Source organism: Cynocephalus volans, chromosome 12, assembly GCF_027409185.1.
Source record: "Cynocephalus volans isolate mCynVol1 chromosome 12, mCynVol1.pri, whole genome shotgun sequence".
Lineage (NCBI taxonomy): Eukaryota > Metazoa > Chordata > Mammalia > Dermoptera > Cynocephalidae > Cynocephalus > Cynocephalus volans.
In genome coordinates, this window is record NC_084471.1 from 105,718,393 (window position 1) to 105,739,471 (window position 21,079).

Below are 21,079 nucleotides of genomic sequence, written 5' to 3' on the forward strand. Positions count from 1 at the left end.
CACCTGCTTGTTTTGCTGTAGTTCTCTAAAGTAATGCATCATCACATAAGATGTGAGTATGGCTTTTTCAAAATAGTCAATAAATGCCAAAGGTCAGATTATAATGATTATGCAGCAAGACTTTGAAGGTTTCCCCATGGTGTGAAAACCATTCTTTCTACAGGAGGAAATATGAAAGGTGGGGAATTTTCTTTCTAACTTCTCAGACATGCGTGCCTGTATTATGTTTATGTATGGAAAGGATTAAATCCTCTTTGTCTCTCATTTGTTATCTGGCCTTCACAGATTAATACTGTACTGAAAGCATCTAGAGTTTACCAAGCCAGACTTCTCTCAACTGAAGATAAAAATGTTTGTATTTGTAGCAATGAGAAAAAATCTTTTGCTTGGCTGGTTACCCCCCAAACACTGGGTAAGATTTGCAGTTATATGTTTTCACGTTCCTTTGTGAATCCTCCAAAGAGCTTTTGTTAGACTGTTTCTAACTATTAGACTGTTAGACTATTTCTCTAACCAGTTTACCCATCGCTTAGTTCCACCACCTATGTGTTCTCCCGCTCCTATTACAGCACTTCTCTTTTGCAACCCAAGACCAATATACCCAGAGATTGGGCAGGGCAGTTGGAATGAAGTTCCGACTTTAAGAGTTTATATTTTTTATGTTATATTTGATTCTCTGTTCTGCAAAACTTCAGTATTTTTACAGTTTACCTCAATTTAGAGTCCAATATAACCTTTGCCTCCTTGAATCTCCATCCAGATAACTGACATTTACATTTCCTGCCACATTAGGTACAGTCAACATCACTGTCACTGCTGAAACTGTGCAGAATAGTGGCTGTGCGAATGGGTCGTCCATGGCTCTGGACATTGGCTGGAGGGATACACTAATCAAACCATTGCTGATAGAGGTACAGCCTCAGAGTGAAACTTACGGGCCTTTAGAAAATAATCTCTGTATTTCAAAACACTTATCTTCAGTTAGAAGTGTAAGGTCCTGCTTTCAAAGCTCACAGAAATAAGGGAGAGCCACTTATCCAAAGATATAGCAGGATATTTCAATCAAATATTTGAGAAAGAAGATCAGGGAGAGGAATTTAGTCCACTCTATGCAGGGGACATTTAAAGTCACATTTGTAATATTCTTATAGTGACAGAATTTTGAAGCTTGAAGGTTTTTTTAAAAAAATCCTTGCCTTGAATTTTAGCAACACTCAGCTTTTTCTATAGCATGCAAAATCACATGATTCACTTCTGCATTATCTTGGGCTTAAGAATTCATATATTCATTATTTGAGATAATGTTTAAAGATAATTTATTCTATTTAAAAATTAGCATTAATTTTTGAATATTCTGAATTTACTTTATATGTGAAATTGATCATGATTCCCTTCCTTTCTTCTTCCAACAATTAGCCTGAAGGTATTGAAAAGGAGATAACACAGGGCTCCTTTATTTGCACACATGGTAAGTAGACACCTTTACATGGTCTTGCTGACATGGCAACATTGAATGGAAACTCTGATTGTTTTTGTTTGGCCATTAAGTGTTTTATTGTATATCTTCTCAGGAACATGGGTACTGAGAAAGATTAAATTACTTTTAAATAACATTTAAACATTCCATAAGCCAAAGCAAATTTAAAACTTTTAGGTCTTCCTTATTCCTTTTCCCCCGATTCAGAAATCCAGGTATCCTTGACTTTAACCCTTATCTCTACTCCTTAGTGTCTCCCCATGTAAACCTTAATTATGTCATTTAAAATAATTATCATGGTTATAAAATATCTGTCCAAGGACCCCAACCAGAGCAGAATTATCACTAACTACTTAATGTATGTCATTTCTAGGGTTTTCTCTTATCATCCCACCTGTGAGCCAAACTCCGAAAAGCTTTTTTTTTCTGCTTCAGAGATCCATGACCTATATGGCACTTTGACTCATATCCACTGCGTAAAAATCTTTATATTCCCAAAACTGCAATAATTAGTTTGTCCTATAAATTCACTTTTATTAAATAATTTATTTTGTGTTTGCTGTCACTTGTATCTTTGTTTGTCCGAATGTTAGAAGAACCAAAGCCTCCTACTATTAAAGAAGCCAGAGATCTCGTTTCATTTTCTAGTATTTATTGCCTTAAGAAGCACACTGAGATTGCGGGGTATTTCATCACCCATGCGGGGATTACACTGACCCTGAATTACACAGCCTTGGTCCAGACTCTGTGTTTTATTATTTATAATTACGTATTGTTCCAAGTCTCTCTCTCTCTCTATCTCTCTCTCTCTCTCTCTCTTTTTTTTTTTTGGCCTGAGCATTCTCTTCTATACCAAAGAGGGGAGAAACATATTCAGCCTTACTATCCTTTCAGTTATTTTGTGAAAAAACAATAAATAATGTGTGTGAAAGGACACAATAAATTATACTGTGCACTTCAAAGTTAAGGTTTTATCATATGTTAAATTGTAATTGATTATAAAATTTTTTAAGTAAATCTAATTAGTTATAATTACCAGAATCCCTTTGACCTTTCTTTTTCTGATTATTTTAGAATTGGGAATAGTCAGTAACGAAAGAATAAGTGATTTATTAATCAAGAAGATAAATTATAACCAAAATCAAAATCCTGGTTGTTAAAAAAAATGAGAGCTCTAAATTAATAAGTTCACTTTCCTGCTTCCTAGGATCCAGAGTGTCTCAACCAGTAGTGCTAACTTCACCAGAAAATCTTGTGAAAGATTCAGATAGAGCTTATTGGTCTGTCCTTGGTAAGTCTGCACAACAATATAATACATAGGCTTGGAGGAAAAAGAAAAATTATGCCTATTTCTGTGATATATGTATTTGTTACTTTTGTCGTCTGTTTTGGGCGTGATTTCTGTCCTGTGAATTTGATGATTGAGGTTGGTGTATCTGACTAGATACTCAACCACACCAAGAAATTAAGTGCTGATGCCCCCAAGGCACACACTTTCTGGTCTTTTCCTTTTTTTTTTTTTTTTAAATTAAATTAAGTTTATTTATTTTTATTGAAGCATAACTGATTGTACTTATCTGTGGGATACAGCATTAAATACCAATATCTGTGTGCAATATGTGATGCTCAAATCAGGATAATTAGTATATTCAGCATTACACAATGTAATCATTTTTTGTGTCCTTTTACTAATTTCTCGCTAACCTCCCCCTCGTCCCCCTTTCCCACCTCTAGTAGACTCAGTTCAAAAATAAAAATAAAAATAATAAATTAGAAACAAATAAAAAATTTTAAAAAGAAAGATACAACAATCAAAATAATTCATTGAACTTTCAAAAGGAGAGAACAGACCTGTGGTTTCTTCTTTTTTTAAAGATCATTTAACTCTGGCACATAAAAATTTAGTCTCCTCGTTAGCATTTCTGGCTGATGTCCCATTTAAGGACACCTTGGTAAAGAAAAATTCTGATATTTTCTGACAAACCAGTGATTTTTAGAACACAGTGTGCTGAAGTGGTTAACATCGATATTTGGCTTCTTTGGCATTGGAGCTGTAACACTCAGGTAGGAGCAGATGGCATTCCACACAAAGGCAATGGTCCCTCTGGGCCAATGACCAAAACCGGAAACTCCTAACTTACAGGCCCTGTGAACCTGGAGCCTCAGTGACATGCCTTCACGGGAATCAAGAGCAACCATAAGACACTTGCAGATATAGAAACATGAAATATATGCCAAAATTAAATATCATGTGTACTTGTCATTGCTCCCCTGTTGAAAAACAGAATACTGAAACTACTTCCTTGCTCACTCAAGATTTCAAAGATTAGTTAACACCATGGTTTATTTCTATAACTTTTAAAAACTCATAGACTGTACACAGCCCAGGGTAAAGGTTTAAGATGGAGATCTAAAGAATACAGTGGAAGGGATTCTGCTCTCCACGTGGTATTATGGTTAGAACTTATGTTGTTGCAGTAGAAAAAGCATAGGCTGGAGAAATGCCATAAGGAAAAAAAATCGTACATCCTCTAGGATCAAAACCAAAGAACACCTGGGCTTCCCTGAGCTTTTGACTTAAAGCAAATTAGTTCCATCATCAAAATGGTGTCCAACAAATATGTCACAGACACTAGACCCTTGTATTCATCACAGTCATCCTGAACTTTTGTTTTTCTTCTGTGACCTTATTTGCAAATGGTTCAGTTTTCATGCATTTAATGAGCTGTTGAATTCAGTTTGCTAGTATTTGGTTGCGGATTCTTGCATCTATGTTCATATTAGTCAGTTTCTGTTGCTTATAACAGAATATCTGAACCTGGGTAACGTACAAAGGAATGAAATTTATTTCTTACACTTTTGGAGGCTGGGAAGTCCAAAGTTCAGGGGACATATCTGGTGAGGGCCTTGTTGGTGGGTGGTGACTCTTCATAGCAATGCTAGGTGTCACATGGCAAATGGCTGAGCAAGACAGAGAGCTAAGACTGCTCACACACTCTCCTTATAAAACCATCACAAACACGCCCATTACTCCATGAATGGATGAATCCATTCACAAGGGTACAGTCTTCACAATCAAATCATCTCTTATAGGCTCCATCTTTCAGTCACCGTAACAGGATTTCCCACCCTCATCACTGTCACAGTGGGGATTAATACATGAACCTTTAGTGGACGCAATTCAAACCGTAGCGGTGTTCACCAGGAAACTCGGCCTATGGTTTTCTTTTCTTATAGTGTCCTGGCCTGGCTTTGGGATCACAGTAATGCTGGTCTCATAAAATGAGTTTGGAATCATTGCCTCCACTTCAGTTTTTTGGATGAGTTTGAGAAGAATTAGTATGAGCTCTTCTTCACATGCTCAGTAGATTCAGCAGTGAAGGCATCAGGCTCTTTTCTTTGACGGAGGACTTTTCAGTACTGATTTATTCTTCCTGCTCACTGTTGGTTGATCAGATTTTCCCCTTCTTGATTCTATCTTGGGAGGTTGTGTTTGTTTAGGAACTTACACATTTTCTCTAGGTTCTCCAATTTGTTGGCATATAATTGTTCATAGTAGTTTCTTATGATTCTTTCTGTCACTGTGGTATCAGTTCTAATGTCTCCTCTCTTACTTCCAATCCTATTTATTTAAATCTTCTCTCTTTTATTCCTCGTCTAGCTAAGGGTTTGCCAATTTTGTTTATCTTTTCAAAAAATCAATTCTTAGTGTTGTTGATATTTTCCTATTGTTCTTCTGGTCTCTCTTTCATTTATTTCTGCTCTGATCTTTATTTCCTTCACTTCTGCTGACTTTGGACCTAGTTTGTTCTTCTTTTTCTGGTTCCTTCAACTGTAACGTTAGATTGTTTACTTGAGATCTTTATTGAGACAGGAGTTTGCTGGTATAAATTTGCCTTTTGAGACTGCTTTTGGTGCATCTTATAACTTTTGGTATGTTGTGTTCCCATTTTTATTTTCCTCGAAGTATTTTCTTATTTCTCTTTTGATCTCTCCTTTTACCCATTGGTTGTTCAGTAGTGTGTTGTTCCATTTCCACATGTTTGTGACTTTTCCTCCTATTTATTTCTGGTTTTATACAATTGTGATTGGAAAAGACACTCCATGTGATTTCAGTTTTCAGACTGTGTAGGTTCTTTACAGTGGCAAGGCCTAGTGAGTAAGAGAATTGACTCTCCCAGAAGGCTGCCTGAGGTGTGAATCCCGGATTCACCACTTGCTGTATCACTTTGGGCAAGTTACCCAATGGCTCTGTGCCTCACGTCCTCATCCTTTAAATGAAGATAATGGTATTACTTATTTCATAATATTTTTATAAAAATTAAATTATTATTAAATTATTAAATTATTTAGCTAGTTCTAGATACAATGTAAGTGCTATGTAAGTGTTGGGCATTCATAGAAAATGGGAAGTGGTTAAGTCCAGGCACTCTGAAGCCACTCTGTGCTCAATTTTTGAGTCTGTTGCATCTTTTTTGAATGATTCTGGGAAAAGTTTTAACCTCTCTGTGCCTCAGTTTCATCATAAATGGGAATAATAGTACCTATTTATATTATTGTTACAAGGACTGAACAAATTAGTATGAGTGAAGTGCTCAGGACAGTATCTGAGAAATGGTAAGCATTTCATAAATGTTCCCTTTGGGCCCATAGTCTGTTCTTTTTGAGTGGATGATTGACCTGGGAGCTCTCCAGGAATTTTGATTCCCATAAGCTTTTGGTTCTTTTGCTCTTGGTCATGCTGCTTTGGATAACATATCTCCACCTCAGTTCTGGAAACAAGGTCCTAAGGTGTCTTGCCAATTCTATAGTGTGGGCCCAACTAGTAGATAAAAAATTATTTTGAATATTCGTAACAGAGATCTTAAACACAAACTAATATTATTTATCTTATCAATTTTTATGAAGTGCTTCATATAGATTTGATTGACTTTTCAGGAGACATTCTTGGTTCTGCCATGCAAAACCTGCAGAATCTTCTCCAAATGCCTTTTGGTTGTGGAGAACAGAATATGGCCTTATTCACTCCCAATATTTACATCTTGGACTATCTGAATCAGACTCAACAAGTGACAGAAGAGATAAGATCCAAGGCTATTGGATACCTGGCCACAGGTAAAGCATTTAAAAACATATTTTATCTCTGCTAAATCCCTGAATTCCAGCTGTTTTTCTTGAGAAGTTACATGAATATATTTTTATGTTCTAGGATATCAGAGGCAGCTGTCTTATAAACACTCAGATGGATCATATAGCACCTTTGGACATAAAGATGAAGATGGAAACACATGGTTTGAATTTATCATTTATATCAGTGGTTAATTAGATGCTTTTAAACACTTACATTATTAAAGTAGATTTTTATAAAAAATATGGGCTTTATTCCCCAAAACTATTTATATAAAAGTCTCCACACATATATACACATTCTTTTAATAGGCTTCTTGGGCTCTTGGATTAAAGAATGGTATTTCTATCTTTTATTTACCAAAAAAAAAGCACACTAAATAAACAAGTCACTAGGCAAAGTAAAAGTAACTCAATAGGGCAGGAAAAGGATGTGAAACCACATTTATAATGCAAGCAAATTACTCCAATTGAAACAACAATATCCTAATTCAGCCTCAAAGACAACTACAACGTCATTTGAGCTCACTGAAGGTGCCACTCAGAAATCCTGCTGTGTAGATACGTCCTCTTCTAATGAGACATTAAAATCCATATTTGCAGAATGATACTTGCTACAAGTAGTAAAATAAGAACTGAAACCAAAATAAATTGAGCATAGATTCTATTATTATTATAAGCCTAAAAAATAAGGTGATTAGTGAGATGCAACTTGTTTTAAAATTTACTTCTTATTGTTAACTTTTACTTATAAACCTGTATTTACCCCTGGCTACTATGTCCTGGAAAAAGTAATAAGTCCTTGAGATACAAAAAGACAGATGCTAATAATAATAATTATTATTATTTCTTTTGTAACTGAGTATAAATCTCCATAACAATTCAGTGGGGCAGGTAGCATTATCGTACCCATTTTACATACGAAGAAACAGAAACTCAGTAAATTAATTTGCTAGGGCTGTCATAACAAAGTACCACAGACCGGGTGGCTTAAACAACAGAAATTTATTTTTTCATGATTCTGGAGTCTAGAAGTCCAAGATCAAGGTGTTGACAAGGTTGGTTTCTTCTGAGACTTCTCTCCTTGGCTTGCAGATGGCTGTCTTCTCCTATGTGTTCACATGGTCTTCTGTCTGCGCATGTCTGTGTTCAAATTTCCTCTTCTTACAAGGACACCAGTCATATTAGATTATGGTCTACCAAATGACTTCATTTTGACTTACCTCTTTAAAGACCTTATCTCCAAATGAAGTCACATTCTGAGGTATCAGGGATTAGAGCTTCAACATATGAACTGGGGGTAGGGGTAGGGGCAAAATTCAGCCCATAACACACGAGGGATTGAGTAATTTGTCCAAACCCACACTGTTAATTATGTGGCAGAGCTTAACTGTCTGTTCCAGAATCTGAGCTTTTACCGTCTACATTGTTTTTCCTCTCAATGGTACATGCTCCTTGACCTCAAGAAGTCTGGAGTTCAGTAGGCAAAGACAAGTAAGAAAAAACACAATGTGATAAAAGATGCAATAGAAATATGCACAGGCATGAAAACTTTTCCAGAAACTGTATGATGGCATGTTGGACTAAATGCAGTGCATATTGTACACACTGATGAATCTGACCTAGTATGTACCTGGAAGGAATGCCAGTCTGCATAGGAGACGAATACATTTGTAAGCATAACCCTAGCTTATTGTGCGTGGAACCATTTAAACCCTCTGGATCTCAGGTTATCATCTGTGAAAACAAAGTACATATGCCTCATCTTGGCTTCTAAGATACTCGTATGTTTCTAACTACAATATTTTGTAATTCCTCAAAAGCTCTTAGGTGTTGAGAGGACAAATGCAGGAATTCTATTTTTGCTTGACGTGGAGATAAAAGAATCTGTGAAGACGTCACAGAGGAGGTCACCCTTCATCTAGGACACGAATGATGAATCGGGAGGAGAAAAAGGAGGCACATAAACCAAATGGGTGGAGGTTTGAAAAAGATGGGTGAATTTACACATCAGGCTAGAATTTGAAAAGGGATTTTCAGGTTGTGAAACTTAAAAATTCAGTTGCAGCAACTCACACATTTTAATGAGAATTTGTCTGCCCCTCAATGTTCATTAAAAATATACCCTGTATATAATTTTTTCCAGGCTCACTGCATTCGTTTACAAGTCATTTGCACAGGCTAAACGTCACATTTATATCGATGATGAAGTTCAGTCCCAAACCCTTATTTGGCTCTTAAATAGTCAGAAATCAGATGGCTGCTTCCTCAATTCTGGCAAAGACTTCAACAATGCTTTGAAGGTACTAATGAAATTCTGCCTTACAGTTTTCTATTCTTTTGCCATGATCATTTAGTGAATCCCAAAGTACCACTGGAGAAATTGGTAGAAATAACTGAACTGAAATTTCTGCTAGCATAAATTAATTATACTGAGAACCAATAATGTCTTCTTAACAAATGGAACATTTTCTTTTCTTTAGTCAAATTAAAAACTCTAGCATATTCTTTTTAAAATTTTTTTAAAAGATAATTTATTATACATACATGTGGGGCCCAATGTTTTGTTTGTTTGTTTGTTTGTTTGTTTTTATTTGTCTTTTTCCGTGACCGGCACTCAGCCAGTGAATGCACCGGCCATTCCTATATAGGATCCGAACCCGCCGCGGGAGCGTCGCCGCGCTCCCAGCACCGCACTCTACCAAGTGCGCCACGGGCTCGGCCCAGCCCAATGTTGATTGTCAATAATTGTGTACAATTTGTGACAGTTAGATCAGGATAGTTAGCTTATTCATCATTCTTCGTGTCTGTTAACAAATTCCTCCCCTTCCCCCCCACTTCCACCTCTAGTCATCACGAGTCTTTTCTATCTTTCTAAAAGTTCAGTGTATCACTGTGATTGTTTCTCTCTTTCTCTCTGTCTCTCTTTATTGTTTATCTGTTTATTTATGGATTCAACTCCTGGTTATGAGCAAGAACACACAGTATTTCTCTTTCTATACCTGGGTTGTCCCACTCAGGATAATTTTCTCCAGCCTCATTCATGCTGCTTGCTGCAAATGGTAGAATTCCATTCTTTTTTATGGCTGAGTAAGTAGTCCATTGTGTATATGCACCACAGTTTCCTTATCCAGTTGTCCATTGATGGACATTTAGGTTGATTCCATCACCTGACTGTTGTAAATAGAGCTGTAATAAACATGGGGGTGCAGTTATCCCTTTTATCTGATGATCTCCAGTCTTCTGGTTATATTCCCAGGAGTGGGATTGCTGGATCATACGGTAGTTCTATCTGTAGTTGTTTGAGGACCTTCCATACTGTTCTCCATAATGATTGTACTGATTTATAGTCTCACCAACAGTGTAGAAGGGTTCCTCTTTCTCAACATCCTTGACAGCATTTGTTATTCTCTGTCTTTTTTGTAATAACTTATCTGACTGGGGTGAGGTAATATCTCAAAGTGGGTTTGATTTGCATTTCCCTGATGATTAGTGATGTTGAGCATTTTTTCATGTATCTGTTGGCCATTTGTATGTCTTCCTTTGATAAACATCTATTCAGCTCCTTTGCCCATTTTTAAATTGGATTATTTGGGTTTTTTCTATAAAGTTGTTTAAGCTCTTGGTATGTTCTGGATATTAATCCCTTTTTTTGATGCATAGATTGCAAATATTTTCTCCCATTTTGTAGGTTGTCTTTTCATGTTGTTGATTGTTTCCTTTGCTGTGCAGAAGCTTTTTAGTTTGATATAATCCCATTTGTTTATTTTTTCTTTTCTTGTCTGTGCTTTTGGGGTGTTATTCATGAAGTCTTTGCTCAGTTCTCAATCCTGGAGTATTTCCCCTACGTGAACTCTAGAAGATTCTAACAATAGTTGTGGGGATGGGGTGGGTGCAGGGGCAGAATTATTAGCAAAAGTATGAATGGAAGTAGGAATAATAACAGATCCTGAATAATTACTAATAGCTTCATGCTTTATCATTTAAAAAAGTATGTGTTAATATTGTTTTATTATTAGAAATCAATTTGTCTCTTACTTGACAATATTTCCAAGATAAGTATTAATAAATGAACTTTATTTCTGAACTTTTCCTAAACTTACATTTTCTTCATAATTATTATAGTAGTTCTTATTTATTAAAAGTAGCTAAAAGTTTAATGTTAGGAATTAACCAAAATATTATCCATATGTCAACAACTCAGAGATAATCACCACTAATGTTTTGGCAATATTTTCCTTCAGGCTTTTTTCCTATGCTATATAAACATAATTAGGATTATCCTGTACTGACTTTTTAGTCCTCCTTTTTTGTAACCTGCCATTATATATAATGACTTTGCCATGTCATTAGAATAAGTTAAAAACAAAAAATTAACAGTTTTGTATACTCCATGATATGGATAAACCATAACTTGTTTATTACTCTTTTGTTAATCTTTTGATAATGTTTAATAAACTCAAAATAATGTTACATAAACATTCTTATACATAAATATGTGCTCCTAGGTCATACAATACATACCTAGGAGAGTAATTTTTTAAGGTTTGACATAATATCACCAGATTGATTTTTAGCTAAGTTGTACCAATTTATCTTCCCTTTACTTATAGAATCTGCATCGGACATAGCATATCATTAACGCTAAGGGGTGTAAGAATGAGAACAAAAGTCTCCAAAAACATAAGAGAAAAAATGATGGTGCTTCTTGCCTCTCTCCTTTTGATACAGTTCATTTGGTTCAGAGACAAATATTTTTCATGTGATTATTTTCAGTTTGTATTGTTTCCTTCGTAATTGACCTTTGAACTTTCGGGGCTACTTTGATTTTTACTTACAACTAATATTATTGACCTGTTGGAATTCATTTCACTATATTGTATAATTTATACATGATTTATTTCTATATTTCAAATAGTACACCCCTTATTGTAACACTCCTGTTAATTAATGCTGTCTGCCCCGACTTGTTTTGATGCCAACTTTATCACATTGCTTTCTATATGTGCTAGAATTTCTTTCTTCCCTACCTATTCTATTGATTGACTTACCTTTCTATTTTATACTATAGTCTTTTAATTATTGTAGTATTATAGCATGCATCTTCCATGACACTTTCTGTGTTATTTCTAGGATGAGGCTTGGATTAGAACTTTGCAGAGCATTCTATGCCTCTTTAGATTCTAAATACCATTGTAGGCCATAAGCTAATTTTACAAGTGATGTCCATATTTCTGTAAATTCCCTGCCTTTTCATTCACTATTTCCTAATTTTATATACAGTACCTTTTGAGGGCATGAAAAAATCTACCCTTCAAAAATATGGAAAGAAAAGAACCAATCTGAGTTTTCACAATATATTGCATTTAAAAAGAAAGGTGTCCCTCCCTCTGAATTCCATGAGACTGACATGTTACCCCTACATTTTATTCAGGGAGAAGATACTGAAATCTCTCTCACTGCATATGTTATCAATGCACTGCTTGAAGCGGGCCACCCCACCTCGGTATGTAGCCACTGGTGATACCACTAATTTGCTTCTTATGAACTCAAAACATTTTGCACCAACAATACAGTAATAGAAACTAGAACTACATTTTTGTAGTCACCACAAAATAATGCTAAATCAATATTCTTCTCAATAGTCAAATCACCCCGTGAAGGTAGAACTGTATAGAAATTAAAATAAATGCATTATTTTTGCCCTTTGAACATTTCAGCACAGACAAGATTCATTCCTGATTTTCTTCAGTAATGAATACATCTACATCTGTGTTTGCACATATGTTTCTCTGTGCACAAGTGCTTCTTCTTCTTTTTTTTTTTTCTTTTCTTTGCAGTTTGTGGCAATTCAAAAGGGTCTCCGGTGCATAGATGCTGCATCTAGAAGAGCTATGACTACCTATGACCAGGCTCTCCTGGCCTACATGTTTAGTTTAGCAGGCTATGAAGACAAAATGGAATTCTTCTTCAATGAGCTGAGCAAAAAAGCAAAGAAAGTAGGTGAGTGCCCTTGACCTTTCCTGGAGTTACATGTTGGATAAGCAGAATGGTTAGCAGTGGTATAACTACCACCCCCTCATGTTTCTTATTTCCAGTGGTCAGGTTTGCATTCCCTCAGGTATCACTCACCTGACCACACACACACGTGCATCCCCTGCTGTGACAGAGACACTATTGAGTTTCTTTCACTTTTTTGTCAGGTGGCTCAGTGTACTGGGAACTGGAAGAGCGGTTTTCTACAGAAGGATCATCCTCTTTCTACCACCCTTGGGCTTCCTCTGCAGACATAGAGGTGACCTGTTACGGCCTGTTGGCTGTTCTTTCCAAGCCACGTCTGACTTCAGAAGACCTGTCCTATGCTTCTCAGATTGTGCAATGGGTGGCAAAGCAGCAAAATTCCTATGGAGGTTTCTCCTCTACAAAGGTAACTCTATACTTTTTAGGTTCCTAAATACGAGAAAATCGAGCATCTGCTTTGCCTTGGCAGTGTTGGTCTTTGAATTTATATATTACATTCTCTAATTAAATGAGTTCGTTGTCACTATTAAACTTGCTACCGCTTTTTAATTTTGCTGTCTTTTAGGTTTTTTGAAGATGTAGTATTTTATTTGGTAACTATCTCTAAATATTCAAAAGATAAGTTTCTTTTAATTTTTAAAATTGGAATTCAGGTACCAACTTGCTAAAATTTCTGTGTAAAATTAAAGGCTTTTTTTCAGAAAAAGGCTTTTATCAGAAAAGGTGCATCAGTCAGCATTGTCATCAGCAGTGTGTGAGGACCTTTCTCTGTATAAATTCAAAATCGTTTGCAAAATCTCTTTCGATCTGATACAATAAAAGCAGTAAGTCATTCTATGTAAAAATGGTTTCTACTTAGTCTGCTTTTATTTCATGTGTTGTGAATTGTCTGTTGATATCATTCACACATTTCCTAATAGGGGTATTAATCTTTCTCTCAATTATTTATAAGACTTCTGAACACAGCAAAGATACTGGCCTTACTAGTGCATGTAACATCTGTGCCAAGTTTATATTTTCCTTTCAATTTTTATCACACTTTAAATATACAGATTATTTTCTTTTCATTTTCACTTAATATAATCACTCTATTTAATGTTTACACTTTTATTCCATGCTGTGAGTAGCAAGCACTCAACCTAAAAACAACGCATAAATATATAGCCGGACTTTTCTGAACTCTTACAGATTAATTCATTACATCTCAATTATTAATTCAGCTAGGACATATTTTGATATGGATTTATTGTAGAGACCTCGCTCAATTTTTTTAAATGGCCAGCCGGTTGTCTCAATGTCATTTGCATAATAATTAATTTTCCCACCCAATGATGTGAAGTTCTGTTCTTATTGGATAATAAAGCTATATATATATTTTTGGTCTTATTAGGCTTTCTTTTCTTTCCCACGGACCTTTTGACCTTGTTGTGTGTTTTAAAATCTGGTAGAACAGATGGTATTTTTAAAACTTCCTTGGTTCTTCTCACATTTTTATTCTATTAGATGATGTTTTTGTCTGTATTTAAGAATTGAACAGAAATGTTGCCATAAACCCTGTTTATTTTTGATAAATATACAGTGTTCAAAATAGTATAATTCACAAACCAATGCTGAATGCACCAAAAAAAGTAATGATTTGACTATGATTTCAATTCCTAATACGATTTCTGCCATTATTATTTTAGGATACAGTTGTGGCCCTCCAAGCCCTGACTTTGTTCCAAAGGCTCACTTTCTCTAAGAACAGACAAAATTCAGTGCAAATCTTCTCTGACCAAGCATTCAATGTGGACTTCCAAGTCAACGATGAGAGCCGTTTGCTGCTACAGCAAATCCCATTGCCAACAACTAAGGGAAACTACATGGTGGAAGTGAGTGGCAATGGCTGCGTATATGTGCAGGTAAATTCAGGCTTTTTGTTCCCCTAACTTACCAAAAATTCCAAACATTGATGAAACGAGATCAAACAGTATAATACCAAAATTCAACAGTTCACATTTTTTCATATTTGCTTTGTCTTTTTTTCCACTGACTTTTTGACCTTGCTTTTTTTCTTTTGCTGAAACTTGTAAATTAGAGACATCATACCACTCCTAAACATGTTATAATGCATCCCAAAAAATCATAATAATAAAGGTGTGCCATCTTGTAACTGCAATGCTGTTATCATAGTAAACACAAATTGACAGTAGTTTATAGCATAATTTAATTATCAACCCTTTGTCCCCAAATATACTTTATAGTTGTTTTTTCAAGTGAGGATTCAGTCAAGGACCATGATTTGCAATTGTTTGTTATGCTTCTTTCATCTCTTTTAATCTAATATGTGTGTTATGGTGTTCTTTTGTATTTTTCATGACATTAACTTTCTGAAGAGAATAGGCCAGTTGTGTTGTACGATTGCCTTCATTCTGGATTTTTGACATTGTTTTCTTTTCGGTGTCATTTAATTTCTTGTCCCATTCCCTGTGTTATCTATAACTGAGAGTTAGATCCAGTTATATTTTTCCATTAAAGGAGCTGTTATTTTCTCTTTTGCACCTAGCAATTAATATTTAAAGTGCTACATTGGAACCATGCAAATGTCAAGTTCAACGTCAATTCCCACCTAAAAGTCTTAACATGCATTGATGATCTTTGCCTGAATCAACTATTTCATTAAGAACTGCAAAGTGGTGATTTTCTAATTCTATCATGCCTTCTACTTGTATTAGCTGGCATTTCCACACTATACAGATATGCCAGAGTGTGTTCAGTAAGTCAGATATTGATGAACATTTGAGTTACCTAGAACTGTAATAATAATGTGTGTACTTCGTAGACTAGGTATATCTTCAGGATATATTTCTAGAAGTGCCATTATTAGGTCAAGTTAGGTTTTAACCAACCCTATTTCCAAGTCATATTGTTTTGAATTTAGATTTTACAATTTCCCTTTTAATTCATTCACTGTAATCCTGGTATTCACCTTGATTCCTGTACCTCTGACATTATGTATAGTAATGTTATCAGTTTCTTCAGGCTGAAATTGGATCATTTTAATTATCCAAAAGACAGCATAGATATATTGTAGCTCTGCTATTCATTACCTGTATAAGTTTTGACAAGTTACTTTACCTTGACATGTACTTGTATCTCTATACCTCATTTCCTTCATCTACAAAATGGAAGCTAAAAATAGTGTTGACCCACAGGGTTGTTGGAAATATTAAGGGAGTTTTTACATAAAAAGCACTTTTAAATAGTAAATACATAGTATGTGCTTAATAAGTGTTAGCTATTGTTACTGGTGTTACTAATGGCATAGAAAATAGGAAACACAGAGGTAAAAACTGACTTTTAATTTAAGTTGAAATGTTAATGTGAAGGTAATAAACTTAAAATTAATTATTTGGTTAATAAATGACATACTATATGTTTATTTAAGACAACTCTGAGATATAACATCCTGCTCCCCAAGAAGTCATCTGGGTTTTCCCTTTCTGTGAATTCAGCCAACGCTTTCTGCAAAGGATTATTTGATATGCACTTTGACCTTGTTATTTCAGCCAGGTAATAACTTTTTTTGGTAAACTTAGACATGTTTCTACCTCTAATTTAGGTAGCCTAGAGTCTCTTTCTGTCTCTGTGTAAAACCACACCCTAATCATTTTATGTAAGAAATTGGCCTGTCTGGATCCTCTAAGGAAATATATTTCATCTTGCATAAATTATCTAAATTGTATAAGATAATACTAGGTGGAATAATAAATGTGGCTTCAACAATATGAAACAGAAGAGAGAGAAAGAAGTTGTAGGGTGTATTAGTCTGTTTCTGTTATTTATAACAAAATACCTAAAACTGGGTAATGTATAAAGAAATGAAATGTATTCCTTATAGTTTCAGAGGCTTGGAAGTCCAAAGGTCAGGAAACACATATGGTGAGGGCCTTATTGGTGGGTGGTGGCCCTTCACAGCAACGCAGGGTGTCACACATGGTTAGAATGGCTGAGCAATAGAGTTATCCTTCTCACTTGCTCTCCTTGTAAAGCCATCAAAGCGGTGCCCGTCACACCGTGAATGGATCAATTCATTCACAAAGGCACTGTCCTCACAATCTAATCACCTCTTTAAGGCCCCATCTTTCAATTACCATAATAGGATTTCCCACCTTCAACACTGTTACAGAGGGAATTGTTTCAGTGAATTTTGGGAGGACATTCAATCTATAGAATAGGGATAAAAAAAGATCTGTAAATTTCTCATTAATAGATATATTTCCCTGAAGTTCTTAGTCTGTAAATCAACATATTGCAATCCCTTAATTTTGGAACCCAAATTCCAAAAGAAAAATATCAGTCAGGTTCAGCTCTCTGGGTTCACTTAGGAATGGATTGAAATGTATGTTGCTTCATTTTGGAACACCACTAATTTAATTTTATTATGAGATTATTCCAATCTCAGAATAATAAACACTAAAAAACAGATGGTAAAGTAACCCTTTTTGGCATAAAAATGTGTCTTATTGGTAATTTGTTTTCTTAAGTAACAATCAAATTTATCTGAACTTTAAATTTTGTGCTTTTTAAAAAAAGTTATCATGGAAGACGCAACTCTTCCAACATGGCAATCATTGATGTGAAGATGCTTTCGGGATTTGTACCTGATAAATCATCAGTTCAGAAGGTAAACAATTAAACGTTGTTAACTAAAATAACTTTAGAATAGCTGTAAAGTGTTAGGCCCTGTGCTGTACATTGGCCACAAGTTGATGCGGAAAAACACATTTTTTTACTCTTAAGAGATGAAATTTAAATCTCGCGTGTATCAAACAGGAAAACATTGTTTGAGGGTCTCAAATTTATGTTCTTATATTGTAAAGACAGTAAATCATTGAAGAAAAAAACAGAAAGATGAGTTGGTGTTTAGTTACAGTTATTCTATTCTGTTTTATTATTCTATTATTAAAAATCAGAAACTAATATACAGATAGATCTCTCAAAAATGTTGAATGAATGAGTCTCAAAGAATAACATTTGTTGTTGATGCCATATGGAGACATTGCAAGTATTTATAAAGATGCAGGAAAACCAACAAATTGAAATTAAATGTTTTATCTTTGACGAACTAGACGTTTGTATTACTAGTTCCTTGAAATTTCAGCACATTTTTTTTCCTCTTTATTTTTAGCTTCAGAAAGATGGCAAAGTACAAAAAGTAGAAATCAAAACCACCCATGTCTTTTTCTATCTGGAGAATGTAAGTTCACTGTCCTAATGTGATTTTTGTGGGTGTGTGCCTGAGACACAATGTGGTTTAGTTTTTGGTTTTTATAGTTTTTATAATTTTTCTACAGACATAAGTACCAAAATAGCATTGCTAAAATAATTCTGAATATTTGAAATGGATAGGAATTAAGAGAGTACATTTCAATATGCATAACAATATCGATTTATTCCCAGGTTACTCAAAAGGAAATTCAGTTCTCTTTCTCTGTTGAACAAGACGCTCCTGTGTCCAACGTCAAGCCCGCGTCTGTTCAGCTCTATGATTACTATGAAACTGGTAAGAATTTGACTTAGTTTTACTGCCGTTTATATTCTACATTTAACTAAACACAAACCAATTTTCATTTTCTCTATTTGTATTGTAGTTTCTATATTTGAAATCTTCTTCTCTTATTTGGTGTTCTGTAACTTTTCATACCACCTAATACAAAAAGCTTCAGAATTTTAATAGCAAATAAAGTTTGAGGGTTTTTTTCTATATAAATATAGGCACAATTGGCATGATTTTTTCTAGCCAGTCTTTTTACTAAAGTGTTCATTTAAATGACTTGAGCATAAGTGTGAAGTAGGCTATCTGGATGAATAAATTATAGATTCAAGCAAAACAAAGTTAATGGCTATGAGTATTATCATACGATTTATGTATGCATTTGTATGAATTAGAGGACAGAAATTATATGTTTATTCGAATAGAGAAAGAAACATACACTATTAGAGAAGATAGAGATATGTTAGTGAAAATATTCTGATAAAGCATATTTTTAAAAACCACAAGCATTTATTATTCCTCACAATTCAATGGATCAGCCAGGCTGACTGGTTTGAGCTGGCTCAGTTATTCTCTCTTCAAATTGTTTCTGCATCTGTGGTCACATGCAGATCAGCTGGCCGGATGATCTAGGATAGCCTCATTCAAATGTTTCGCAGGTAACAGGCTCTGGCTGGCTGACTGCTAGCTGAGTTGACTTGTTCTGGCCTCTCATCCTTCAACAGACTGATTTGGGCATTTATCAATTTATCTAGTTAGCCATGACCTATCTATCCATATTTTGCTCAGTACAGTAGAGTTTTAAAACATAAAAAATATATAATCAGAACTATTTTGTCGGGTAATTTGGGGTTTCTTTTCTTTTGGTTTTTTTTTGTTTTTAGCCAAGTTTTTATTGTGTTGTTGTTTTTAACCAAGGCTCAGGAAAGGCAAATTCCTAATTATAACACAAAATAAGTAAGTGGCAGCGTGGGTCCTTTGTCTTGAAATTAAAGCTTATCTTCACTACAACACTTTGCTTTTTTTAGATAAAAAAAAATTCTGTATATGAATAAATTAAAATATAGGTCTAATAACCAATCAAAATATGAAAATGACAAGTTAATTATTTTTAAGTCAGATGATCTCAGCCAGTAAATGACTCATGGACTTTAAGTAAAAAAAAAAAAAAAAAACAGAAACAAAAACAAAATCCAAAGAAAAACGAGTTGTTTGTTTTAAACATGCTATATTGATAAATATTTCAGCCAAACAAAAGAATGAGTTACAAACTTTGGGTACCCAAGTATTTAGTAAGCACATCATTGCCTGTTTCCAAAAACCTGGATGATTAAAATAAGTTTGCACTTTCTCTCTAGCTCTTGTGATAAAATAGATCCTTTACCCTAGAAAATAAAAGCCTAACCTCTTAATAGGACTTAATATTAATCATATACAAAATGTCATACCTGAAACACTTAAGAATAATCATACAGTTATGCATGCAATGTGATGTAATTTAGAGGAATAAAAATATATTTAGAAATTGTCAAACAAAAAAACTGCTATAGTAGCATGAATTTAGGGGAGTTTATTTCTAAACATAGATAAGAAATAAAGATGCTTTCTTCTTGAACCATATTGTGAGACTGTTTCTAATAACAATTACTCTCTTCCAGATGAATTTGCACTTGCAGAATACACCACACCGTGCGGTCAGATGTCTTTTGAAACCTCCTCATTCTAGGATAAGAAAAATAAGATGGAAAACTAGAACACCCTGAAACTGGGTTATATATTAAGTAAATACATCCACTGTTTCAACCAAAGAAAAGCACCTGGAAGAACCTTTATAATGCAGCAGTTACTCAAGTTCTCCCACTGACAGCACCCTCCCTCAGGTGCATTGACACGGACAGCATTCTTTCTGGAGCATTCTTTCTGTCCAAGGAGCTTGCCTGGAGTCCTGGTAGCCAGTTTGACTTGTGTGAATCTTCAGCTGGGAAGTACAGACTTAGTTCCAGGGGCAGATGTCAACCAGTGATGACCAGAGACAGTGCACAAATGCTCCTGCCTCCTGCCTTCAGTCAGAAAAGTCTGGGAGGCATTCTGAATGCTTCTGATGAAGTTCCCTTGAAAGCGAATTCCCATATTCTCATGGAGCAGCCTCAGTAACAAATCCTTAAATTAGCTTTTTTCCCCTCTTGACCTCCTTGATCTCTCTCTCTCTTCCTGGAATCACCCCTGAAATGAATAATCTGCACCCACGCTCTTGCCTCAAAATCTGCTTTCAGGGCAACCCGAGAAAGACAACATACTGTATCAATCCCTAAATAACTACAGAAAATATTTTGCTAGGTATGAAATATTCTAACATGTTGATAATTTAGTCCTGGTATGTGTTTTTAAATAATTTATCAGAAACTGTAGAAGAACAGATGTGACATTGTGAAAATATAAGTTTGATCTCTTCTCATGGTGTACAGCTCCTAAAATCCATAGAATCACCGAAGTGATGTGTCTTTTTATATGCTAATGAGTTGGCTGAGGAATGGCAGCCCCTAGGTAGCTTGAATATGGGGGCTGGTCACCAAAAAGACCAAGGCGGAAGTAGAGGATTTGGGACTTTCAGTTCCATTTCTCAACATCCGAGGAAGGGATGGAGGAAGTGAAGGTTGAATTGATCATCAATGACCAGTGATTTAATTAATCGTGTTTAAGTAATGAGGCCACCATAACAACCCAAGAGGCCTGGATTCAGAGAGCTTACAGACAGCTGAACGTGTGGAGGCTCCCGGGGGAGGCGCACCAGGCCAGAGCATGGAAGCTCCGTGCCCCTTCTCCCATCCCTCGCCCTCTGCATCTCTTCATCTGTATCCTTTGTAATATCCTTTATGATAAATGGGCAAGCATAAGAGTTTTCCTGAGTTCTATGAGCT

The 21,079-nt window shown here is 35.2% G+C and overlaps 1 protein-coding gene across 1 annotated transcript in view; it reads left to right on the forward strand.

Moving 5' to 3' along the window:
- LOC134391847 (ovostatin homolog 1-like) overlaps window positions 1–20,632 on the forward strand; it is a 60,465-nt gene extending 39,833 nt beyond the window's left edge. Inside the window, exons 21-34 of the mRNA XM_063115759.1 lie at window positions 1,417–1,468; window positions 2,685–2,768; window positions 6,416–6,592; window positions 6,687–6,768; window positions 8,751–8,907; window positions 12,039–12,110; window positions 12,445–12,607; window positions 12,808–13,031; window positions 14,311–14,526; window positions 16,053–16,177; window positions 17,201–17,291; window positions 17,796–17,864; window positions 18,068–18,170; window positions 19,820–20,632. Of these exons, the coding sequence (XP_062971829.1) occupies window positions 1,417–1,468; window positions 2,685–2,768; window positions 6,416–6,592; window positions 6,687–6,768; window positions 8,751–8,907; window positions 12,039–12,110; window positions 12,445–12,607; window positions 12,808–13,031; window positions 14,311–14,526; window positions 16,053–16,177; window positions 17,201–17,291; window positions 17,796–17,864; window positions 18,068–18,170; window positions 19,820–19,887 (1,683 nt within the window). The 3' untranslated portion in view covers window positions 19,888–20,632. The remainder of the gene's footprint in view (window positions 1–1,416; window positions 1,469–2,684; window positions 2,769–6,415; window positions 6,593–6,686; window positions 6,769–8,750; window positions 8,908–12,038; window positions 12,111–12,444; window positions 12,608–12,807; window positions 13,032–14,310; window positions 14,527–16,052; window positions 16,178–17,200; window positions 17,292–17,795; window positions 17,865–18,067; window positions 18,171–19,819) is intronic.
- The last annotated feature ends 447 nt before the right edge of the window (window positions 20,633–21,079 follow it).